Genomic DNA, 20,715 nt, shown 5'->3' with positions numbered 1-20,715 from the left:
GTGTCGCTGAGGGAAGAGCGAGCGTTGGGCAGCTGCGTGCAGTGAAGGGGCCCCGGGGCCGCAGGCAGCAGGACGGGGGTTTAGGCAGGGGTGCAGCCGGCCTGGTTGCCCTTGTAGGAAGTGGTTGTGTCTCAGAGGTCTGTGAAATGGAGGAGTGACAGAACCTGGCACCGGGCAGGCAGTTCCAGCAGCCTCGACTGAGTCGCCTTCGTTCTCAGGGAAGCAAGCGCTGCGGCGTGCTGAGAACAGGCTGCGTGGTGCCCAGGCCGTGCAGAGCTGCTCACGGCTTCGCTGTCCTGGTTCAGTTTGTGGCCCCACGCGTTGTCACTGACACGTTTCTAGCTCTGAAGGCTGAGGCACAGTTTACTCAAGGCTTGTTGGCAGCATTTATCTCTACAGCATCTGGGCCCGTTAGGAGCCTTAATTTATTTTGAAGATGGTGCTTTGGGAAAATAATATCCAGTTATTATGCAGGTAAAGTCACTTGCAGTTTTGGGGTGGAAAACAGTGTCACTGAGTAATAAAGATCAAAAGCATGAATGCATTTGATGACCTAAGGCCCCCGCTCCACAGTGTGCAGCACTTCACACTTCATGGTTTTAAAATACAGCTCCCAGAAATTCCCTGTCAGCAATGGATACTTTCTAAATCTTACTTCAGAGCGTCAAGGTAGGCATCCAGAGAGTAAGGAGCACAATTAGGATCGCCTTGCAAAGCCCAGGCTGTGTTCATGTGGGAAATCTGCAGCAGAGACAAAATCTACTTCTCTAGCAGGTCGCTGAACTGAGAACCTCTTGCTGCTTCCTGCAGCGTCCTGCCTCATTTCCCTCTGAACACATGGGCCTGTTTCCCATACTTTCTTTCACTGCATATGCTGCTCAAGCCTCAGGAAACTTTTGTGCTCAGTAAGGTGGAGATCCTATGGAAAACCACGTGTATGCATTGCAGCGCAAGCTGCAGTTACGTGATTGGAAAGAATCTGAATTCAGGCTGCAAGATGTCAGCAAGTTTCAACAATGGATAAAGCTTTTAACTTTACCTGGTAATATGTATTAATTTCTGCTCTCTTATGGTGGTTTTGGATGTTTCAGATCTCTCTACATCTAATTAGGCAAAATAGTTCAAGTTGTATATTATGACATGATTTGTCCTCTTAGAATTAAGCGTAGATACCATGTATCACATAATGGGCAACTTAAAACCAGTAAATACTATACATGTGTTTTATAGATAGTTAAGTGCAAAACATTTCAGCTATAACATTTTTAGCTGAAGCAAATAAACAGATTACAACTGACCATTCAGTTACTAAGGAAATTTGCATGGCAGAGGTAAGAAAACAATCAGTGCTAGCTGGTTGTTGGCTTTGTGAGATTTTGAGTCACCCATTCAGATGGTGATTCAGTGTGAGGCTGTATGAGTATGGGTGTTTTAAAAACTAGTTTTACCGTCATGAGATTTTTCTCTTCCCACGTTACAGGATCCTAATGCAGGCGTTTTGTATGTTTCAGTGGTCGAAGGATTAGCTCTGCTGGATTTAGGGGTCTCGCCATATTCTGGAGCTGTTTTTCATGAGGTTGGTGTGCAAGCTTCATTTTAAACATGGTATTCAAGTGGCACATTTCTTAGTTTTACTGCTCGTGGACTGGGAAAGGCTGGGGACCTGTCTTGTCCCAAAGACTTTGGATAACTTGGAGTTGTGTAGTTGTCTGTGCAGTAGTTGTATGTGTAGTGACTAGCACAATGAGGAAGTGCAGTTCATCAAAGAATAATTCGTTGCTGTGCAGATGATAGACATTGTAATATTTATTATTGCATAAGGAGAGCCTGAAATAGGGGAAGTTGGTAATAAGTAAAATACTCTGTTCACATCCAGATGTTTCTGTCGGCAGAGGCTGGAGCAGGGCAAGAGTGTGAGTCTGAACACAATTTTACCGGATAGGAGCATCTTGAGTTTCTGCATTTGCAGAAATATTAACATTAGCACAAGCATGCAGAGCATTTATTCCTCATCTTGAAAACACCTCATTCCTCCAGACACTTAAGCACCTGTGGAGGTTCTGTGCCCTTGAGTGTTCTTACTGATATGAAGGTACACATACATAATGTCACCTAGGGGTGAGGCAGATACTTTGTGTACCTCTAAAAACTTGGTTTCGCTTCAATAAATTCTCCTTCTTTAAACTTCTCTTTCTCCCAGAAATATTTTCCCATGCTTATTTATACCATCACATTATTTTAGAAGTATTTTGAAAGAAACATATTTTCTCACAGTGAAGACTGAATTTACACCATGTAAATGTAGTACTTCCAGATTAAGCTTTTCTGTCAAAGGAATCATTCAGACACATGCCCCTCCTCTTGCCCTGGAAGGGAAGGGCTGTGGGAGTAGGCAGATGATAAGACTGCAGTCCTACTGCTTTCTGGTTTTAACATGCGTCCTTTTTGCTCTATAAAAGACTCATCTAAACAACAGGCTAAACAGTGAAACCAGCTATGTAGGAAATACTTTTCCAAAAGTACCTACAAACAACCTGAAAAGGCAGATTCTCTAGAAAAAAATATTTTCTAAAGCTATTCTTTATATACTTTCTATTGTAACTCTACCTCTGTACTAGTAGAATTGAAAAGTTGGAATAGAATATAATTTTCAAGTTGATGGTGTCTTTTGTAAAGTGTATCAAGAACTTTGCAAGGAAAAAGACCAGGTAGTGTGATTTGTTTAATCACTTTACCTCTGAAGTAGCAGTGTTGTAGAAGAGGCAATGGAAAATTGCCTTTTGCAGTCTTTCCTAGTTCGACTCCATTTTTCTCATCGAATCGCCAGTTGTTTTATCTGGATAGTATTTGACGTGGTTTCCCTTCTGCTCTCTTTCAGACCCCACTGATAATATATCTCTTCCACTTCCTGATTGAATATGCTGAACTTGTGTTCATGGTAAGTGCTCCTGGAGAGCTCCTCTTGAAAGGTGCCATTCTGTGAAATGCTGGCTGTGGCTTTCCTTTTCCTCCTGCAAAAATCAGGGACCTTCAGCCTCCCTGAAGTTCAGGTTCCTTTTTTTGATTAGGCAGCTTTGCCTGTACAAACCCATGTTCAGGCTTTTCCCTTGTACGTATTCCTTCCTTTTTGTGAGGTCTTGGTTAGAAAAGTGTCCCCACAGAGGGACGGGAAGTTGGCACTGTTTTCAAATTTCAAAGGTAACCTCTTAAAGGTCAGAGTATTTTGTCCCCCCAGCCCCATCCCTACACTGCAGTGTTTCTCACTAAAACCTGCTGCCAAACCCCAAGCCTGCAAAGAGAGCACAAACGCGTTAGTCCTCCAAATGTCTCTTGTGAACTCTTTTCTGAGTTCTGCATAATTCAAAAGGACAGAAATCATATAGCTGGCTGCGCATGCCACCTGGTGGAGCCTCTCTCGGTGGATCCCTGCCGGGCAGGTCTCGTGCAGAGCTAATAGCCATCTGTGCTGTGCTTGTGCTCGTCGCTTAGATGGCTGTGCTGCTGCCTGGTGAGCTTGGGACAGCTCAGGGTACTGTCACACTGGATGAATGGACAGGTGGTTTGAGCCAGCTGGGCACTGCCCCAGTGTTGCCTGTGTCCTAATTAGACCAGTGGCTCTATTATCCTCGTGTACTTCTTTCCCCTTACTTCCCTATTCTCTTGTTTTGTAAATACTAATATCGCTGATACAGCTCACGGCTTCGAGGTTATGCAGTGGTGTGTGAGCAAGTGTACGAATCAGCAGTCTAGTGGTTTTAAAGCTTGTTTTTTCTTCTCGTGAGCCAAGTCAGATCAGAGTCCTTATTCAGCATTGCAGTACTGTCCAATATATTTTTCTCCATTTGTTTATTTTGCTTACAGTCAGTCTGTCTGTGCCTTGCTTTTTTAGATAACTGATGTGCTCACTGCTGTTGCCCTTTACTTGGCCATTCAGGACTTCAACAAAGTCGTGGTAAGCTGACTTGGCACTGTTGCTGATTCTCTTCTCCCAGCAAGTATAAGTATCTCGTACCAAAGAAAACACATGCCAGAGGATGCAGTATGAACCAGTCTTTGTTGCAGTAAATCTGATCATATCTGGATGATCGATAAACATGGGGACTGAATGTGGTGAAGAGCGAAGGTATTTTAAGCTTTGTGTGGCAGTTATTATGGTATGAAACAAATTAGTGTCTAGTAGCTATCACACCGCTCTTGGATGATGATCACAGCAGTGTAGATTGCTTAATCCAAAAGGAGCGTAAAGATTTTGAGAAATTTGTGAGAATGCAATTAGCAATGAAATGCAGGCAAGTCTAGGGTCATGGTACACAAGATAGGATGTGAGATTTTAGAACGTGTCCTGAAAACCCACTGTCAGTTGTGGCAGTTTGCAGTACACAGAATTTAATTACCAGATGATGGCTTCAGCAAGACTTTTGGCAAGACTTGAGCAGTCCCTTTTTGCACCTCTGCTCCTGCTACAGTCTTCTGTACGTTTTGTAGCTACAGCATGGAATGTTTTACCCTGAACATGGTTTGTGTTTGCACACAGCGTGAGTTAACACACAGACTGGAAATGTGTAGAGGAAGGAGTAAACCTTCCAGGGATGCTGCGGTGACATAAATAATTCTACTGAGCAAGGTGGAAGTCTGACACCAAATGTTACGTGATCCCTTCAAATTATAAGTAGTTGTATTTCGAGGTGAGTGATTCCTCCCCATGCTCTCTCATAAGCAGCTCGAAGAACATTTTGTGTAAGCAGTGCTGTGCTCTGTGTGAGCCTAGACAGGCAGTGGTTCAGTATCAACATGAACAGGGAGACTGCATTTCCTACAGCATCTGTGTGCTCTCCCATCCAGCTACATACTTGCTCCTTGTCCTCTGACTTTGAGGATGAAGAAATAACTCGTGATAGAACTGCAGACGTGAAAAAACCCTGAGTGTGAGTTACTTTGCTTGTTGAGAATTTATTGCCAGCATCTCTCTCCTTCTGTCTCACCATGACATAGTTCAGTAGGTTCCTAATTCAGACTTCTCTGTTGTCTCCATAGAGAGCATTGTAGAACAAGGTGGATTAAAGAGAGAGGTTTTGGGTCGCTAGAAGAGATTTGTGAAGAGGTGTCCATCTTCAAAGTAACAAAGACCGCACACTTCAGTGACTTGGTTTCTTAGGGGCTTGTTTGTTGAACAGTGATTTTTCATTGGAGATCCAGGCAAGCTTTATGAAGATTGAAAGTGTTAAACTAGTGTGGTGAATTCACTGTCAGCTGTGTCAGGAGTTAGACGCAGGTCATTAAGGAAGTTCAAATAAGTAGTGATTATCTGCTTTCTCATTACTTTCACTTCAGTTGTTAAGTATTTGGGAAAAGAGAGAGAGTTTTTGTTCTGTTTGTACAACACCTCACATAACATGAGTTTTGGCTCACGCCTGGTGCTTATATACGGTTCCACAGTGATGGAAATCCTGAGCAATAAGAAATAATGACTTTCCTCCTCTGACAGTCTTTGGTCATTCTCCCTTTTTCAGTTCAAAAAGCAAAAGCTCCTAATAGAACTGGATAAATATGCACCAGATGTGGCTGAACTCATCCGGACGCCCATGGAAATGCACTACATCCCCCTCAAGGTAGCACTGTTGTAAGTATTTCTTCTTGTCGCCTGCAGGAGGCTGCTGGAGTTCCTCAGCTACCTTTGGGTTTTATTTGTCTGATTCGGGGCTTCAACATTTGTTGAAGATTTTTTTTTTTCCCCAGAAATTCTGAATTTCCTATTACACATAAAAATCCCCCCAGCTCTGAATACTCAGTTTGAAAGTCAAAAGCAGGTGCTTTTCCAAATGTTCATTGCCAACGAGTAAATTCACTCGGGCCCTCTAAGACAGGCTCAACAGCATCAGGTCATTAATTTGGTAGCAAGAATGTTGTGTCTGCACAGATCATATTCCCATTTATTTTGCCTGTATGCCAATGCTATCAAAACTGATTTTATGCCTCCCAAATGTTTCAGGTGTCCTTTCAGAAAAGTTAGAAGAAATTTTGAACAGTCAAACAAAATGTTTGCTGAATATCGCAACTTGAATATCCCAGAATCACTTATAATAATTTAAAGATATTTTCAGGTTGTCATCTTAACAATGTTGTGTCTTGATGTTCCTCTGTATACTAAACATTTTTTTTTTATTTCAGAAAGCTTCAACAAAAATAAGTAATATAAAAACCAATTTTTATTGGGGTTTTGATGTGAATAAATTATTATCCACATTATTTTGTGTCAGAGAGAGTTACATAAGTTGTTCTTTTCCTTATTTTCTTATGAATTTTGTAAAATAGTAAATTCCCCAGGGTGAGAAAGGCAGAGTCAGTAAATTGTAGACTGTTTTGTATTTAACATTGTTGCACTACAGCAACCTTGGGATGAAGTTGTTCCTATCCTGCTGTAGGATGTCTCTCTGCAAACACAGAAAAAAGCCAGACTGGGACTCAGAGAAAAAATGTTGTAAAGAGATAATTGGGAAATCATCAGGCCTGTCTACTCACTCTGATGATGGATTTAGTTATTAGCAAGGCTGATCGATACATTATCTTGCTTATTGTATTGGTAATGCTTCCAAACATTTTTCTGTGCTTTTGAGGTGGTTGTAATTCTCATTTCCAAAAGGAGCTGGCATCCTTACTAACTAAAGTGTGGCTGCATTCTGGAAGGTAAAGGTCTGCAGAGTTTGCTGTCTTTCCATAATTCCAATTAAAATATGCCAGATTTTCATAGCTGGCAAGTTTTGTGCAGAGATCATGTTGAACATAAAGGATTGCTCTGCCATGGCAGGAGTGCACGGGTGCAGATGGGCTGGGGAGAACCCTGCTCGTGTCTCAGCATTTGTTTCTGTCTTGCTCTCAGAGTCAGTAGATGTGAGTAGCAAAAAGAGTTTTCATTGGACCCAATATTCCTAGGTCTGACTGAATAAGTGCACAATGTTTCTGCAAAGCAAGGAACATTTTTTTATAGTCATTTTCTAGGACAGAACTTGCATTTTAGACATCTTCCCAACCGTTTCCTTTTCTGCAGTGTGCTCCTTGTGGCCCCTGTGCTCAAGGCTACAATCCGAGAATCTGGTTTTTGCTCCAGACTGAAGAACCTGTTCAGCTGAATTAATTTGATCATGAGAGAATCCCATCAAATGTAAATAAACAAAAGATGTGGCAAATTACATCAGTTTTTCCTTTGAATGTCTGTTTCATTAGATGGTACCTCCTTTGAATGGCATGAGGGTAACTTGAGCTTTGCTCTTTTTCAGCTATCTGTTAAACCCCTACACTGTGATGTCTTGTGTGGCAAAGTCCACCTGTGCCATCAACAATACTGTCGTTGCATTCTTCATTTTAGCTACAATAAAAGGTAATGCAATGAAGAAAAAATGGTTCATTATGTCTTTCTCTAAAGATTAGAAAATTTATGGAAATTAAACCAAGGTGTAACTTTACAAATATGATTGTCACAAAGATCCTGGTGAAACACATCAGAAACAGGGAGTGGAGCAAGGTCAAAGTTCTACCTGAAATCACAAGAGACCAAGAGACTTTATAATCAATTCAAAACTTGCTTTCATCTCGGTATACCTAGGATTTTAATCTCTAAAAGCTAACTCCTTTTCCTGGATGACTTGGAATAGTTTTCTGTATGAAGAAATGCTTGTCTGTGTGTAGGAGGACATAACGCTCTGCTGTTCTTTCTTTTGTTCATGGATAGGCACTTAAAGTGTTGTATACAATTTGTTTTCAAAGTGTTATTTTGAACTTTTATTCAAAAGCAAGCAGTTGCCTGCAGCTGTTATGCTGGTTTGAAATTAGCTAATTGAGCTTTGCAGAAGCAGAAACAGTAACCAGAGACCCGGAGGGGCACAGCTGAATAGATCGTGACAGAATAGCTGTTGCATTCATTTTGCGCGTAATGCCGCACTTCTGTTTCTTTTATGACTCCCCAGAGCTGAAGTCTTTTAGCATATGTGTTCTGTACTAGTCACATAAGTTTTAGGAGTTCTGTGCTGGATCAGAGGAAATGTCGGTCTGATCTCGTGTCTCCAGCAGCACCCAGACCCAGACATTACGAAGAAAGCCGATATAGATTGTTCTTATTAGTGTTTCCAAAGGAAAGTTTTCCTCCAGTTATTGACTAATTGAGGCAGGAAGGGTTTTGATTTAAAGCAGACGAATGGGGTCCATTTAGTTAAACTGATTTTTAGCTGTTCCATAAGATGAATAGCTCAGTCATAGACAAACTGTAGTGGCTGTCCCTTTATTTTGTCCCTGATGGGGAGTGTGGCAGCCTCTAGGTTTTAAAATGGGCGAAGAGAGGATATCAGATTATGACTATGATTTTTGGGTACCAGTTCTTTAGATCTGTGCAAAATTGAGCACTCGATAAAATAGAGAGTAGGAAGGTTTCTCTGTGGGAGAGCGTAGTTGAAGAATGGAGAAGGCTCATCACCAGGTGAACCCTATGTTTTCCCTTTCAAAAGGCCGAAGCAGAGAGCAGCTTACTGAGTGTTTGATGTCGGTAGGCTGACAATTGCACCGCGTCAGCATTCTTGCTGCCTAAGCTGTATTTTTACAGATGACTTCCATCAAGTGACGTATGACTGAAGGCTGTAACCAGGCTACTGCACTGGGTGCTTGTATTTTTATTGTTTAACCTGGGACCTTTTGCACTTGATTTCTGGGGTTGGGAGTTGGACAGTGTGAGTACTCAGCGCCTAGCTCAGCCTGAGACACCTCCAATAAAGCTTCTTCGATAAAGGCATTAATATTTTTAAGACCACTTGGAAAAGCTGTGCTAATCCTTTCTGTGCCTTGGTTTTGTTATCTGTAGAGTAAGACTAGTGCCACTTCATTCCTTCAGCTGCAGATTTTCACTTGCTCTCCTTCGCAGAGCTTTGCTGAGGGCCCTGACACGTTCTGGTGACGAGATTATCCAGCATGCCCAGTATGAGTATAACAGCAGTTTCATGCAGATATGACTTAAATGAATGCATTCCCATGCATGAACAGCAGCCAGCATGGTCTATAGATAGACTGAACTATGTGAATCTCCTTCTGTATGTGAACAGATATAAACCAGTCAGCGGTTCGTTCTTGTGGGAGAATCACCTTGGTGTGAGTCATTCTCCATTCAAAATGTAGTTTCGAAAAGGACACTCCAGGACACATTCCGCTAAAAGTGCCTTTAAGTGGTGTTCTGATATTTGTAAAGCCCCTGCAGGTCACGCGTTTCTTCCCATTTGGGAAGGCTGTTTGTATTAAATGTTCCTTTGCAAATGAACATATTATGTTTTCTTTGCAGGTAGTGCCTTCCTCAGTGCTATCTTCCTGGCCTTAGCAACGTACCAGACACTCTACCCTCTCACATTGTTTGCTCCAGCACTCCTTTACCTTCTACAGGTAGCTGATTTCTAACTCTTGGTACCTGTCGTCCTCTTGTAGCTGTGCAGGGACAGTCCCTAGCTATTGAGAGGGGAGTTGGGCAAGTCCTAAGTTCCAAAAAGAAGTAACTCTCCTCAAGCCATGGGAAGTTTGAAGCCTTAATGGGGATGCCTGTGTGTAGAGAGAAGGGAGCAGAAAGTCAGCTACAGAACTGGCTGGTGTTCAGCTTGCCCGAAGTAAGCACTATGCTTTGTGCCATGTGAATAGCAATGAGGAGTTCAGACCTGGAGGGGAGCAATGAGGAGCTGTTTGTTTGAATCACTCAAACTTGGAAATGCTGGTTTGGAGTTTTAACAGCAAAAAGTCATGTGCTTGTGAAAGTGGGTGGTTGTCCCTGTCCTTTCTCCCTCCCAGTTGTCAGCACCCCTGAATTCCAGCAGGGCTGACCTTGATCAGTGGTGGGTACACAGTCCCTCAACAGACAGACACTGCTCCAGGCAAAACCAGCCCAGCAGCAGGCTGGTAGGCATGTCTGCAGGCAGGGGTAGGGTTTAAAGCTGAGACAGCTCTTTGCTAGTGAGTGGATTCATCACAGGTTTGCCTGCATGCTTCCAGCCGATCTCTCTCTTTGCTCTTGTGAAGATACTTCAAACAATTACTTAACTGAGAGTCCAAATTACAATGTACCTAATGCAAACTGATCGTTTGCTAGTCATATTCTGATATGGGAGCAAGATGAGGCTGTGGCCACTGGCAGAGGACTCTCGTCCCAATTCACAGATCACTTGGTGATCATTTTTATTATTTTTGCCATTCCGAAAGTCCTGCTGTTGAGTGTTTCATCAGTCTTTCTTGGTTGCTTCTGTCCTGCCTCCCCCATGATTTTTATAGCTAATATTAACTACAGGTTCGTTACAGCCTACTCACAAATCTCTGAGTTTCAAAAAAGAATAGAGTCAGTTCTACTCCATTTTCTTTCCCTGGCTATCTGACATGAATGTCTCGTACTTTTTTTCTGAAATTTTATTATTATTATTCTTTGCAAGACAAGAACTAATGCAAATTCAGTGTTGCTTTTTCAGTTTGATAATTTTTAGGAGTATTTATTTTATAGTTCGATCTCATTTGTTCTCTTTTAACTTTAGTCAAAATAAAGGGGCAGCGAAACACAAGCATTGTGTTCACAAAGCAAGAAGCGCTTTGATGTGTGAATGCCTGATTTGCAGCTTTCAAAGGGGATCATGCTAATTTGTGTTCTTTTATCCAGATTTGTGAATGAACTTTCCTGCATTCTTTGTACAGAATTAAATAGTTTTTCTCCAGCACTTTCCAATCTATCCTGCCAAAAATCCTTGGTAAACATGCTTACATTGTTCCAGCAAGTGGTGTTAAACACACTGTGACTGAGAAAACAGAGCAGGCGTTACACAGAGCCCACATCAGTTCGAGCTGGTGCTCTGTGCATCTCCTGACGGTGTAGACCCTCCTACCAAATGGAAAAGGTGTATCACTGGCTTGGAGCTGGAGAACCCCGAGCAATTCCCGAAGGGTTTGCCCCTGTGTGTATATTTGTCTTTACAAACGCAGTCAGGGGACCTCTTGGAGTGAGATACCCCTGTGTCACGTTACGTGGCAGGGGTTGTGGTTGACCTGTCAGGACATGTGGCAGTGGCAGGAGTGCAGCTGTTGTCTTTGTCTGAGGAGGCAGCCTTTCAGAGGGGCTTCTTTGTGCTTACGAACCTGCTGGATGTCCTCCTTCCCTGATACCAGCAGAGCATGAGTGTCAGTCCGTGCAGTGGAGACCTGGCATCGCAGGCTGGTGGGTTGTGAGCAGGGCTCTCGGTCACCGCGTTGGTGTGGGGTCATGCAGCAGAAGGCAGGCAGCAGTACAGCATTGCAGGCGTCTAGGATAAGATACAAGCGGAGCTGTGAGGGAGGTGTGTGTAAACCTTGCACTGAGATTTGGTTTGCTGCTGCAGAAGTGACCAGCTTCACTGCTGTATTTTCAAGCATAGGTCTGGAAGTGTGTGCAATGTGTGTGACTTCATGGGCCAGAGGGAAGAACATCAAGCAAATCGTGCTTGAGAGCTGCTCCTTCCAGTGCCATAGTGCTGGTTGATGCTTTCTTTCATCAATTTAAAATGATGCTCTGAACACTCGGGCTTTCTTGTGGCTTTCCACCTGATGAGGGATATCTGTCTGCTTGTATTTCATTTCCAGCGTCAGTTCATACCAATAAAACTGAAAAGCAAAAGCTTCTGGCTCTACACCATGCAGTATGCAGCCCTGTACCTGTGCAGCCTGGTGGTGATCATCTGCCTCTCCTTCTTCCTCCTCAACTCCTGGGATTTTATCCCATCTGTTTATGGGTTTATGTAAGTACAAGGATTCTTACTGTTTTTTCTGTCTAGCCCCCACTATGTTGTTTCTTGTGCATCACACACAAGTGCCGCACTCCCTGTCCTAAGGAGTGTGTGATCTGTGATTTTACTGGCAGTGCGAGAGAAGAAAGAATGTGTGGAGAACAGCAGGCATTAGCCAACTTCTGTTAATTAAGTAACAGCAATAATTAGAGAAGACTGTGAAATTTTCATGTCTGGAGAAATGTCTGCTTGGGAATGGTTTAAATCCTGCTGGGGCATAGGGAAGTATTAGTCCCTTTTTTCTGCAGGTTTTCACCCCTTTGGTTTTTCTTCCACAGATTTAAAATATAGATCCTCCATCCAGTAGCACACAATGATTAATTAATGTAACAGAAGCAGACAGTGAAAAACAACCATTTAAAAATGTTACCTTGACTTTTCTTTTCAAATTTCAGCCTTTCCGTTCCAGATCTGACACCCAATATTGGCCTTTTCTGGTACTTCTTTGCAGAGATGTTTGAACACTTCAGTCTTTTCTTTGTATGCGTGTTTCAAATCAATGTGTTCTTCTACACCATTCCCTTGGCAATAAAGCTAAAGTAAGTATGTTTCTCTGCTAGTTTTTTTACTCTCAGCTGTCTGGTGGAAGCTTATAAGACTGGCGTCAGATGTCTGCATCTACAAGCCTGAAAAAGGTCATTTTTTTAACAGAGCCTATCCTCCTAATTTCCCAAAGTTTCAATCTTTATTTGTCTTAAATAGAGTGAGCTGGGCTGCGCTATGCAACAGTTGTGTTAACAGGCATCAAAGAGAGAGCAGAAGTTTAGGCTATAGAGGTGCCTGCTCCCTGCCAGCATAAGCAAGTGCTGTCAGAAAGCAAGAACTGTTGGCTGGAACTTCAGGTTCTTTGTTGTCAGAAATAAAGTGAAAACTTGGGGACATTCCTATCGAACTGCGCTGACATTACCATTCTTTCTGATACAAATGCCCGTTAACACACCTGGATTCTCAGTGAGCTTATCCTGCTGACTTGGAGTGGCTACAGACATCGTGACATGCCAGAGGGATAACCATGGGCTTCTCCAAATAACCTGCAGAGAGGAGGTGCTGATTGCTTTTCGGCAAATAAGGCAGAGCTGGGGAAGAGCAGCCCAGATGACCCACTGTATAAATGTAGGTTGAGTTGAGGAACAAGGTTTCCGTGTGAGGGCAGTGAGCAGATGTGTGTGCCCTTATACTATGCTGCTCTGCAGAGCAGCTCAGTCTCCCACACCCAGCACTCAGAGGCTTGTTTGGAGCAAACAGGGGTATGGGAGCCTCTTTGAGCCTGCCCCACAGTACGTTTGTGCCCGTGCTGATATTTATTTCCAGTTTCCAGAGACCCTACTGCATTCTCTTGTCCTTTGTGTCTTATCCCTTCTAGGGAACACCCCATGTTCTTCATGTTTGTCCAGATCGCAATCATTTCTATCTTCAAGTCCTATCCCACTGTGGGAGACATTGCACTGTACATGGCCTTCCTTCCAGTCTGGAGCCACCTTTACAGATGTAAGTTCTTTGTGTTTGATTGTTCCTTATCTGGAATGGGGGAGGGTGTGTCCAATAATTGTCACCACTAAAGCAAACCAGGCCTATGTCCTCTGGTGGCCTCCCTGCGGGGTCTGGAAGAAGGCTTGATTTTTCTGGTGATACAGTCTCTAACGTGCCTTTAGGACAAGGGTTGAAATTGGTCGAGAGGGAAATTTTCACTTTTACCTTATCTTCCCCCTCTCTCCAAGCTGCTCTGAAGATTTTTTTGTAAGAACCTTTTACAGTCCTACACAAGGGATGTGGCTTATTTAAAGTATATCCATCCTTCAAATGCTTCTCTCCCATTTAAGGCTGTGTAATTTGAACACTGCCCCTGCAATTGGTGAGTCCTCCAGCCTTAAAATCCTGCACGCTGCACTGGTTCTTTGTGTTGCATCTGCTTGTTTGCTTAGAGTGAAAGTAACTGAATTACTCCAAGCAATTGTCCAGTTTTTCTTAAATGCTTCATAAAGAACCTCTTTAGCTCTTTAAATCACCAGAGAGCTTCTTGATGATTCAGTCTCTAGAACCTGCTACACTGGGGAGATTTGGAAGGGCTGTGTTTTTCCTGGTGTTTCTTGCTTAAATCATCTGCTTTGACCAGCCCCGCCAGGTTGTCTGGGCCTTTTGCTGCAGTCTTCTGTACCCCAGGCCAAGGGTGTTTATGGACTGCTAGGCTGCCTGGTTGCAGGAGACATAATCAGGAGTCAAGAGACTTGGAGACCATCTGCTCTATTCTTTTGAGAGTAAGGAAAGCTAAGGCCAAAGCAGCTGTGATAAAACAGGGCAGGAAGCCCCAGGCTAGCCCTGAGCGTGTCACAGCCACAGCGCTTCAGGTGCATGTCCCGAGCGTGCGGATAAGGGGACAATGACCTGTCACATGCTCCCACCCCACAGTGAGTGAATAGATGTACTGAACAGGAGGTTTAAAAAGATAGGTGTGAGCAGGTTTGGATGTGACAATGCTTTTAAAATGTCAGCTCCCTTCAGCTGCAGGATGATCAGGAGTCTCTTAGTTACCTTCAGGGACATGGGCTGAGCTACAGCCAAGCACAGCAACACAAATGCCGGGATGAAGTATAGTACTGCTGCCAAAGGATGGGCAGAAATAGTTCACAGAAATATTTCACAGAAAATGAAATCTTCTCTGGCCTAGTAGTTCCTAGCTCTTTTAGACAAAGTTGTACTTGGTTTTTGTCCATCTGACACATACACAGACTGATGGATTCTGGCCACACTTGTACCTCCTGAAGTTGTGCGTTTGGCAACGCATTTGGCCTATATGGTGCTTTCATTTCCTTACCACCTCCTGAGAAACTCTCTTTTCCTTTGTCATCAGCTTGAGGAGCCTAGGGAAGGGTGTCCTCTGCTCTCTGAATCGTGATGCTGGTGGAAAGGACTTTCTCAAAACTGCTCGTTACTGTAGTGTAGACACCAAAAAGCCAAAGTCCTTCAAGGAAGAGTGGTCGGAAGCAGGAGCTAGAAGGAGAGAGCTACAAATAAGGATTTCACACTCAAGCAAAGGCAGAAGTATTTATTTTAAAGGAGAATATAGTGGATTTCTTATAAAAGCAAGCCAGGAAACTAGGAAAGCAAACTGTGAAAGGTTATGGGAGGGAAGTATGTGTTGGCAAGTGCCTCTCCCCCACGGCACATACTCTGAATATCATTGCTGGTTGCGTGACTATGGCTGCTCAATAATGCAACATTTTAACAGCTTGGTTTTCTTTTGCAGTCCTCCGGAACATCTTCATCCTATCCTGTGTGCTCATTGTCTGCTCTTTCCTGTTCCCTGTTCTGTGGCATCTATGGATTTATGCGGGAAGTGCCAACTCCAATTTTTATTATGCCATCACGTTGACTTTCAACATAGGGCAGGTTAGTAGAGCGAGGTAAAGAAAGCTGTGCATTGGGTAGGTCACTGGCTCGAGTGTCCTGTCAGTGAATTCTGCGGGATGTGTCTGGCTGTTTGCATCCTGTGCAGTCCTGCACAGCAGCTTCCTGCCTCTCCTTACTCCAACTGAAATCTGCCTAGTCCTCACCTTCTGGGTGTTCTTGTAGTATTTGAGCTATGGCTTAACAACCCAGCCAGGCTGGACTGCAGGTTACATGGTCTGTTGCTTGATAGCAAAGGAAAAGCATCTCGGTGTGGCGGGAGCATGTGTGAATGGAGGAGGTGAGCTGAGAGGGGAAATGTCAAGAACCATGGGGCAGCAGCAGTGGGGCCAGACAACAGGCACATGAGCACTGCCTGTACACGGGGACAGGGTGGCAATTTTGCTGAGCATGATACCTCACTGAAACCTTGGGTGTGGGCACATGCAGGCTCCCAGTCAGGTCAGGGCTTGCTCTCCCTACTTCTCTCAAGGCTGTTCTAGATACATGACTTTCACCAGCCTTGGGGAATGCAGAGCTTAGCACCCCGTGAGGGTGGGATTCTATGTACACAGTTACTACAACCTTTTCTAAGTCCTTCCTGTTCTCTGTGCTGTTTCTTATGTCACAGAATCACAGAATGGTTTGGGTTGGAAAGGACCTTAAAGATCATCAAGTTCCAACCCCCCTGCCATGGGCAGGGACACCTCCCACTAGCCCAGGTTGCCCAAAGCCTCATCCAGCCTGGCCTTGAACCCCTCCAGGGATGGGGCATCCACAGCTTCTTTGGGCAACCTGGGCCAGTGTCTCACGACCCTCACAGTGAAAAATTTCTTCCTAATGTCTAGTCTAAATCTCCCCTTTCAGCTTATACCTGTTACCCCTTGTCCTCTCTCTACACCCCTGTAGCCCCCTTTCAGCACTGGAAGCTGCTATTAAGTCCTCCTTGGGGTCTTCTCTTCTCCAGGCTGAACAACATCAACTCTCTCAGCCTGTCCTCATAGGGGAGGTGCTCCAGCCTCTGACCAATTTCGTGGCTCTCCTCTGGACTCTCTCCAGTAGGTCCAGGTCTTTTTTATGTTCCTAAGCCCTGGGACAGTTTCACATGTGGGTGAGCAGAATGTTAATTTCATGTTAAAGTTGCCTTTATTTTGGATGTGCCTCAGCCATTTACGTTTGTCTTCTTCTCCTAAAACTAGAGGAGTGATTTTGCTAGCAGCTGAAAACCACCTGCTTATACATCCCCCGCCCGCTTGATAAGTTGGGCCAAACACTTGTCCTGTGAAAGCAAAAAGGGGCTCCCTGCAGTGAGTCGGGTGAGAGGGAGTACAGAGATACTAGTAAGAAGTGCTTATAGGAAATTGGGAGTGGTTCATTAGCCCTCTGACTAAATGTCTTGCTATGGAATTAAAAGAATAGTAAAACTTTTAAGTTACAGATGGCAGGTGTTGATATTCTAAAAAGATTTTATTTCCTACCTGAGAACATCTAGCAGATCCTGCAGGGTCTTGTGCTCTGGTAAATGCAGACAGAGCCAGAATCTGCTTTCTGATTTCCTTGTGAGAAAGGACTAGCCCTCATCCCCACTAACCTCAGCTCTTTCTTTTCCCATTAAGACATCTGCAGAGAAGTTTAGTTAATTTTACGGTATCGATATAGCGTGTCAGCAGTGAGCCATGGTGTTCAGCCAAACAAGCGGACAGAATAAGCATGACTGTTCTCACTCTCCTTGGGCACCTCTCCCCTTCTCTGTCTGTTCTCCTTCACCCTTTCTCCTTGGATGTCAGCACTCTGCAGCCCCCGTTTTTTTTCCGGTCCTCTGTAGCCCCCCGTCCTGCCACTGAGCCTTCTCCGAGGCAGCTGTATTTACTGGTGACCCACTCTTGCAGCCTGACCCTCCCTCCCTCTGTCCCCTTCGCACTGCAGCACACACACTTCAGGTGAGGCTCCCTGGAGCGAGTTCCCCAGGGAAATGGATGAACGTGTTGTGCCAACACGATGCCTTAAGTGGCATCTGGACACTAGGACGGTAACTGCTCGCTGGGTCTGGCACTGGAAAGGTTTTCCACTCTAGTTCTGTGGTGCTGTTTCCAGATGGAGGAGGTCAGCATTCCTGGGGAGGAGGCTCAATGACACGTGGCACTGATGAGCCAGGCGGTCACTGCCTGCGCGCACAGAGGCGGCTTGCCCAAGGTGACAGCGTTAGGAAAAGCGCTGAGTTAGGCAAGGGAGCAGTCACACTGCTGCCTCAGTACAGCCCAGGTGGGGCTGGGAAGGCCGGGGAGCTTGTGATTTCCACATCCGGTTTCCGTGTTCGGTGTGGTTCTCTGCAAGGCACTTCAGGTGTGATTTCATGCTGCAGCGCAGCCGGGGCAATACCAGCCTCGAGTACGCTCATCTCCAGAGCAGCACGGGATGGTGCCGACACCCGCATGTGTGGCAACATGCTCTGACCTGCAGCTAGGGAGGATCCGGGAGCTAGCCAGCTCTGTTCACCGCTGCAAGGGAGCCAGCGTGCAAAGGTGTGCACAGGGTGGGCTGCCCCGCCGAAGTGGGGGGACAGCACGGGGCAGGAAGGAACTGCAGGAGGGATGGGGGTGGCACGAGCGCTTTTATCTGGTGTTGCTCCTGGATGTTGTCCTGTGAAGCCACAGCCTTGACATTTCACCTCTTCACCCCTTAGCCTGGTAAGTATTTTCTCTTAAACTGCTAAAGCTTCTGTTTGCTGAAGCTGACCTGGGGAGCTGTGGTCTTCCTTCTGCTGCCTGCAAGCTTCTTCCCCTCTCTGAGCAGAAATGGCAGCTGAAAAACAATCACAACTGAGAAGTGCTTAATAGCGATCAGCAGCAGGAGACTCTCAGCATTTGGGTTGAACGACATGACAGTGTTTGCATGGAAGGAGTGCCGTGGGTGAGGCTCAGATGGTCTGTAAAGCTCTGGCAGGGTTGTACCTGCCATTGTCATATATTTTGGCTGGTTTATGGAGCTGGTCTCCTTAGTGGAGATGTCTGTGAGACACTGGTAGTGTAACAAATAGATTATAAGTCTCCCTCAGCTTAATACCGCAAGGACAAGGAGTGTTCACAGAATCACAGCATCTCCTCTCGCCAAGAGCAATGAACAGCCTCGGAACTTCTTAAACCCCTTCAGGGTCTGTCACAAACTTGTGCCCCTTCTTACTCCTTGTTCTGAGCCAACACTGATGCATCTGAACATCTCATTTCTGCAGATCCTGCTCATCTCGGATTATTTCTATGCCTTCCTCCGGCGGGAGTACTACCTCACTCATGGACTCCACTTGACCAGGCAAGATGGGACAGAGGCCATGCTTGTTTTGAAATAAGGATTGTGCCCACCATTCCCTGGGACATGGACCACTCTAAGGAACATGCAAAGCTGGGGGTATGTGGGGTGGGTGGGGGAAGTTCCCTGAGTGAGGTCTGACTTTGGGAATGTTACCTACTGGAAGAAAGGGCTGAGGTTCTCCTGGGAACACCCTCCTGAGCTGTGGGCTCAGTGCAGAGACTGTAAGAGCTACAAGTAGGCGCTGCAGTGCCTCCGTTGGAGCATCTTCCTCCTTCCCTCAGCTGTGATTTTCACTGCGACCTCAGCCATCAACTCTGGGCAGTCCAGCAGGAACTGGAGAAAGTGTCTGAGCTGGAACCAGCACTGAATCCCTGGCCCAGAAAGAGCTCAGACCATAAACTGTTTACTTTACTATCACTGCTTCTTGGAGATGTTTGCTTCTCCTGGAAATCTCCCCTTTGCTGCTTTGACCTGTAGTGCTCCTGCTTGGCACAAGGCCATCTCTGGGTCCCTGGTGCCCACGTCCTGCCTGCAGGTGCCATTTCTTGGTTCTACTGTTGTGGGATTGGAAAAAAAATCACATGTGCTCAGGCACTGTGGGGGCTTGTGAAACAAATGGGTGACCAAGGATGAGTGCCCTGTTGGGAGGACAGCTGAAGCGGCTGCCACAGGTAATAATCTTGGCACTAGTGAGAACTGGAATTGGGGTGAAAGCAACTGGGCAACTGCTGTATCCCAGGACCAGGAGGTGTCACAATTTCCCCTTCAAGGCCCCAGAACAAATCCAGAAGGAGCCTCAGCCCAGCTGTTGTGGAATTGTGAGGCTCCAGGTGTTCCACAGCCTCTTAACACTATGGGATGTGCACATCCCCCGTACCCTCTTGCAGGTACAGTGATGGTATCTTGCGACTGTGCGCGGAGGGCTTTGTTAGAGCACTCCCACTTTGTTCCCCACGGCTCCCTGCTCTGTGACCAGAGCTGCTCCCTGCAGAGCTGCTGCCGCTGCTGCCCCTGCTGCCCCAGGGACCATGACCCACCAGGGCCAGTCCCCCCAGGCTGGCTCCTTGCTGTGCTGGGGTGTGGTGGCACAGAGGAGCAGTAACCACAGTCTGAAAGCCGCGTTCCCAGGGTTGGGGCAGCAGGCAGCCAGCTTCCCCACTGATCCCAAGAAAAATCCAAAGGGCTGGGAATGTCACAACATCGAAACCTGGTACAGAGCAATTGAGAGACTGATGTCCCCAGGCGGTTGCATCAACAGCTCTTCCTTCTTCCTAGACAATTCAAACTTTGCCTTACTGCACTGCTATTAGCGCTCTGGTGGGGGTTGTTAATCTCAGCCCAGCTCAGCCCTCCTGGCTCAGCCGCTCGGGTGGGGGCACTCTGGGCAGCAGCCCCGTGCCACCGGCCATGGCGGGGGCTCACAGAGGCTGGGCTGCACAGGGCTGGGGGCATGTCGAGGAGCATAATAAACTGCAAGTTTTAGACACTTGTTGTGTTCTCTGTGTTTGGGAGGGAGGTGAGGATGGGGGGGCAGACTAGAGGGTGAGTGGGGGCTCTGGAAAGCACCAGAAGGCACAGGGAGGGGTTGTGAGGGGACTTGAAAGCAAACAGAGGGGTCAGGAAGGAAAAGAAGTGGCCCTGGGGTATGCCAGAAAGCAAACAGATGTCTCTGGGGCACACTGAAACCCACTCCAGTTTCAAGAGGTGCCAGCTGTGCCCAGTGTAGCCTGTTGGGTGTAAAAAGAAAATTAATAAGAGGGTGAAAGCTGTGGCTGTCAGGGGGCTTGCCGTTTTACAGCATGGCATGGCACGGCACAGCATGGGACAGATGGCATGGCACGGCACGGCATGGCATGGCACAGCATGGCACAGCACAGCAGGGCTGTTGGGAGCAGCAGGCAGAGGGGCGCTGGGCTGGAGGCCCACCCGAGTGCCCATCCCTGTGGCTTTGACCCCCTTTGCCCAGCCCCGGACACAGGGCGGGAGCCATTCCATGGGGGCAGGTTTGGGGGTGCTGCTCCCTAGGCCCATGGGGACACTCACCCCCATCTGCCCCCAGCCCGGGGGCAGCTGGGCTGGAAGGGGGCCCCAGCAGCCACCCCAGCCCCAGAGGAGCTGTGCAGGCTGGTGCTGAGCTCACCAAGCAGCGTCCTGCAGGACGGGGAGATCCAGGAGGTGAGGGACCCTCCTGCTGGCACGGGGACCC

General features: G+C 46.1%; 1 protein-coding gene across 1 annotated transcript; it reads left to right on the top strand.

Moving 5' to 3' along the window:
* Nucleotides 1-1,480: 1,480 nt before the first annotated feature.
* PIGU (phosphatidylinositol glycan anchor biosynthesis, class U) lies at nt 1,481-18,546 on the top strand (the record flags this gene model as incomplete). The annotated part of the gene is made up of 11 exons (XM_010086753.1): nt 1,481-1,576; nt 2,879-2,938; nt 3,890-3,952; nt 5,511-5,620; nt 7,275-7,375; nt 9,317-9,414; nt 11,617-11,771; nt 12,215-12,358; nt 13,183-13,307; nt 15,064-15,206; nt 18,433-18,546. Coding segments are annotated over 11 exons (1,209 nt in total), but the record flags the coding sequence as incomplete, so codon positions are not given.
* Between the last annotated feature and the right edge of the window lie 2,169 nt (nt 18,547-20,715).

This window comes from Pterocles gutturalis, unplaced genomic scaffold (genome assembly GCF_000699245.1).
Source record: "Pterocles gutturalis isolate BGI_N339 unplaced genomic scaffold, ASM69924v1 scaffold20086, whole genome shotgun sequence".
Taxonomy (NCBI): Eukaryota; Metazoa; Chordata; class Aves; order Pterocliformes; family Pteroclidae; genus Pterocles; species Pterocles gutturalis.
This window is presented reverse-complemented; position numbering and strand designations above follow the sequence as displayed.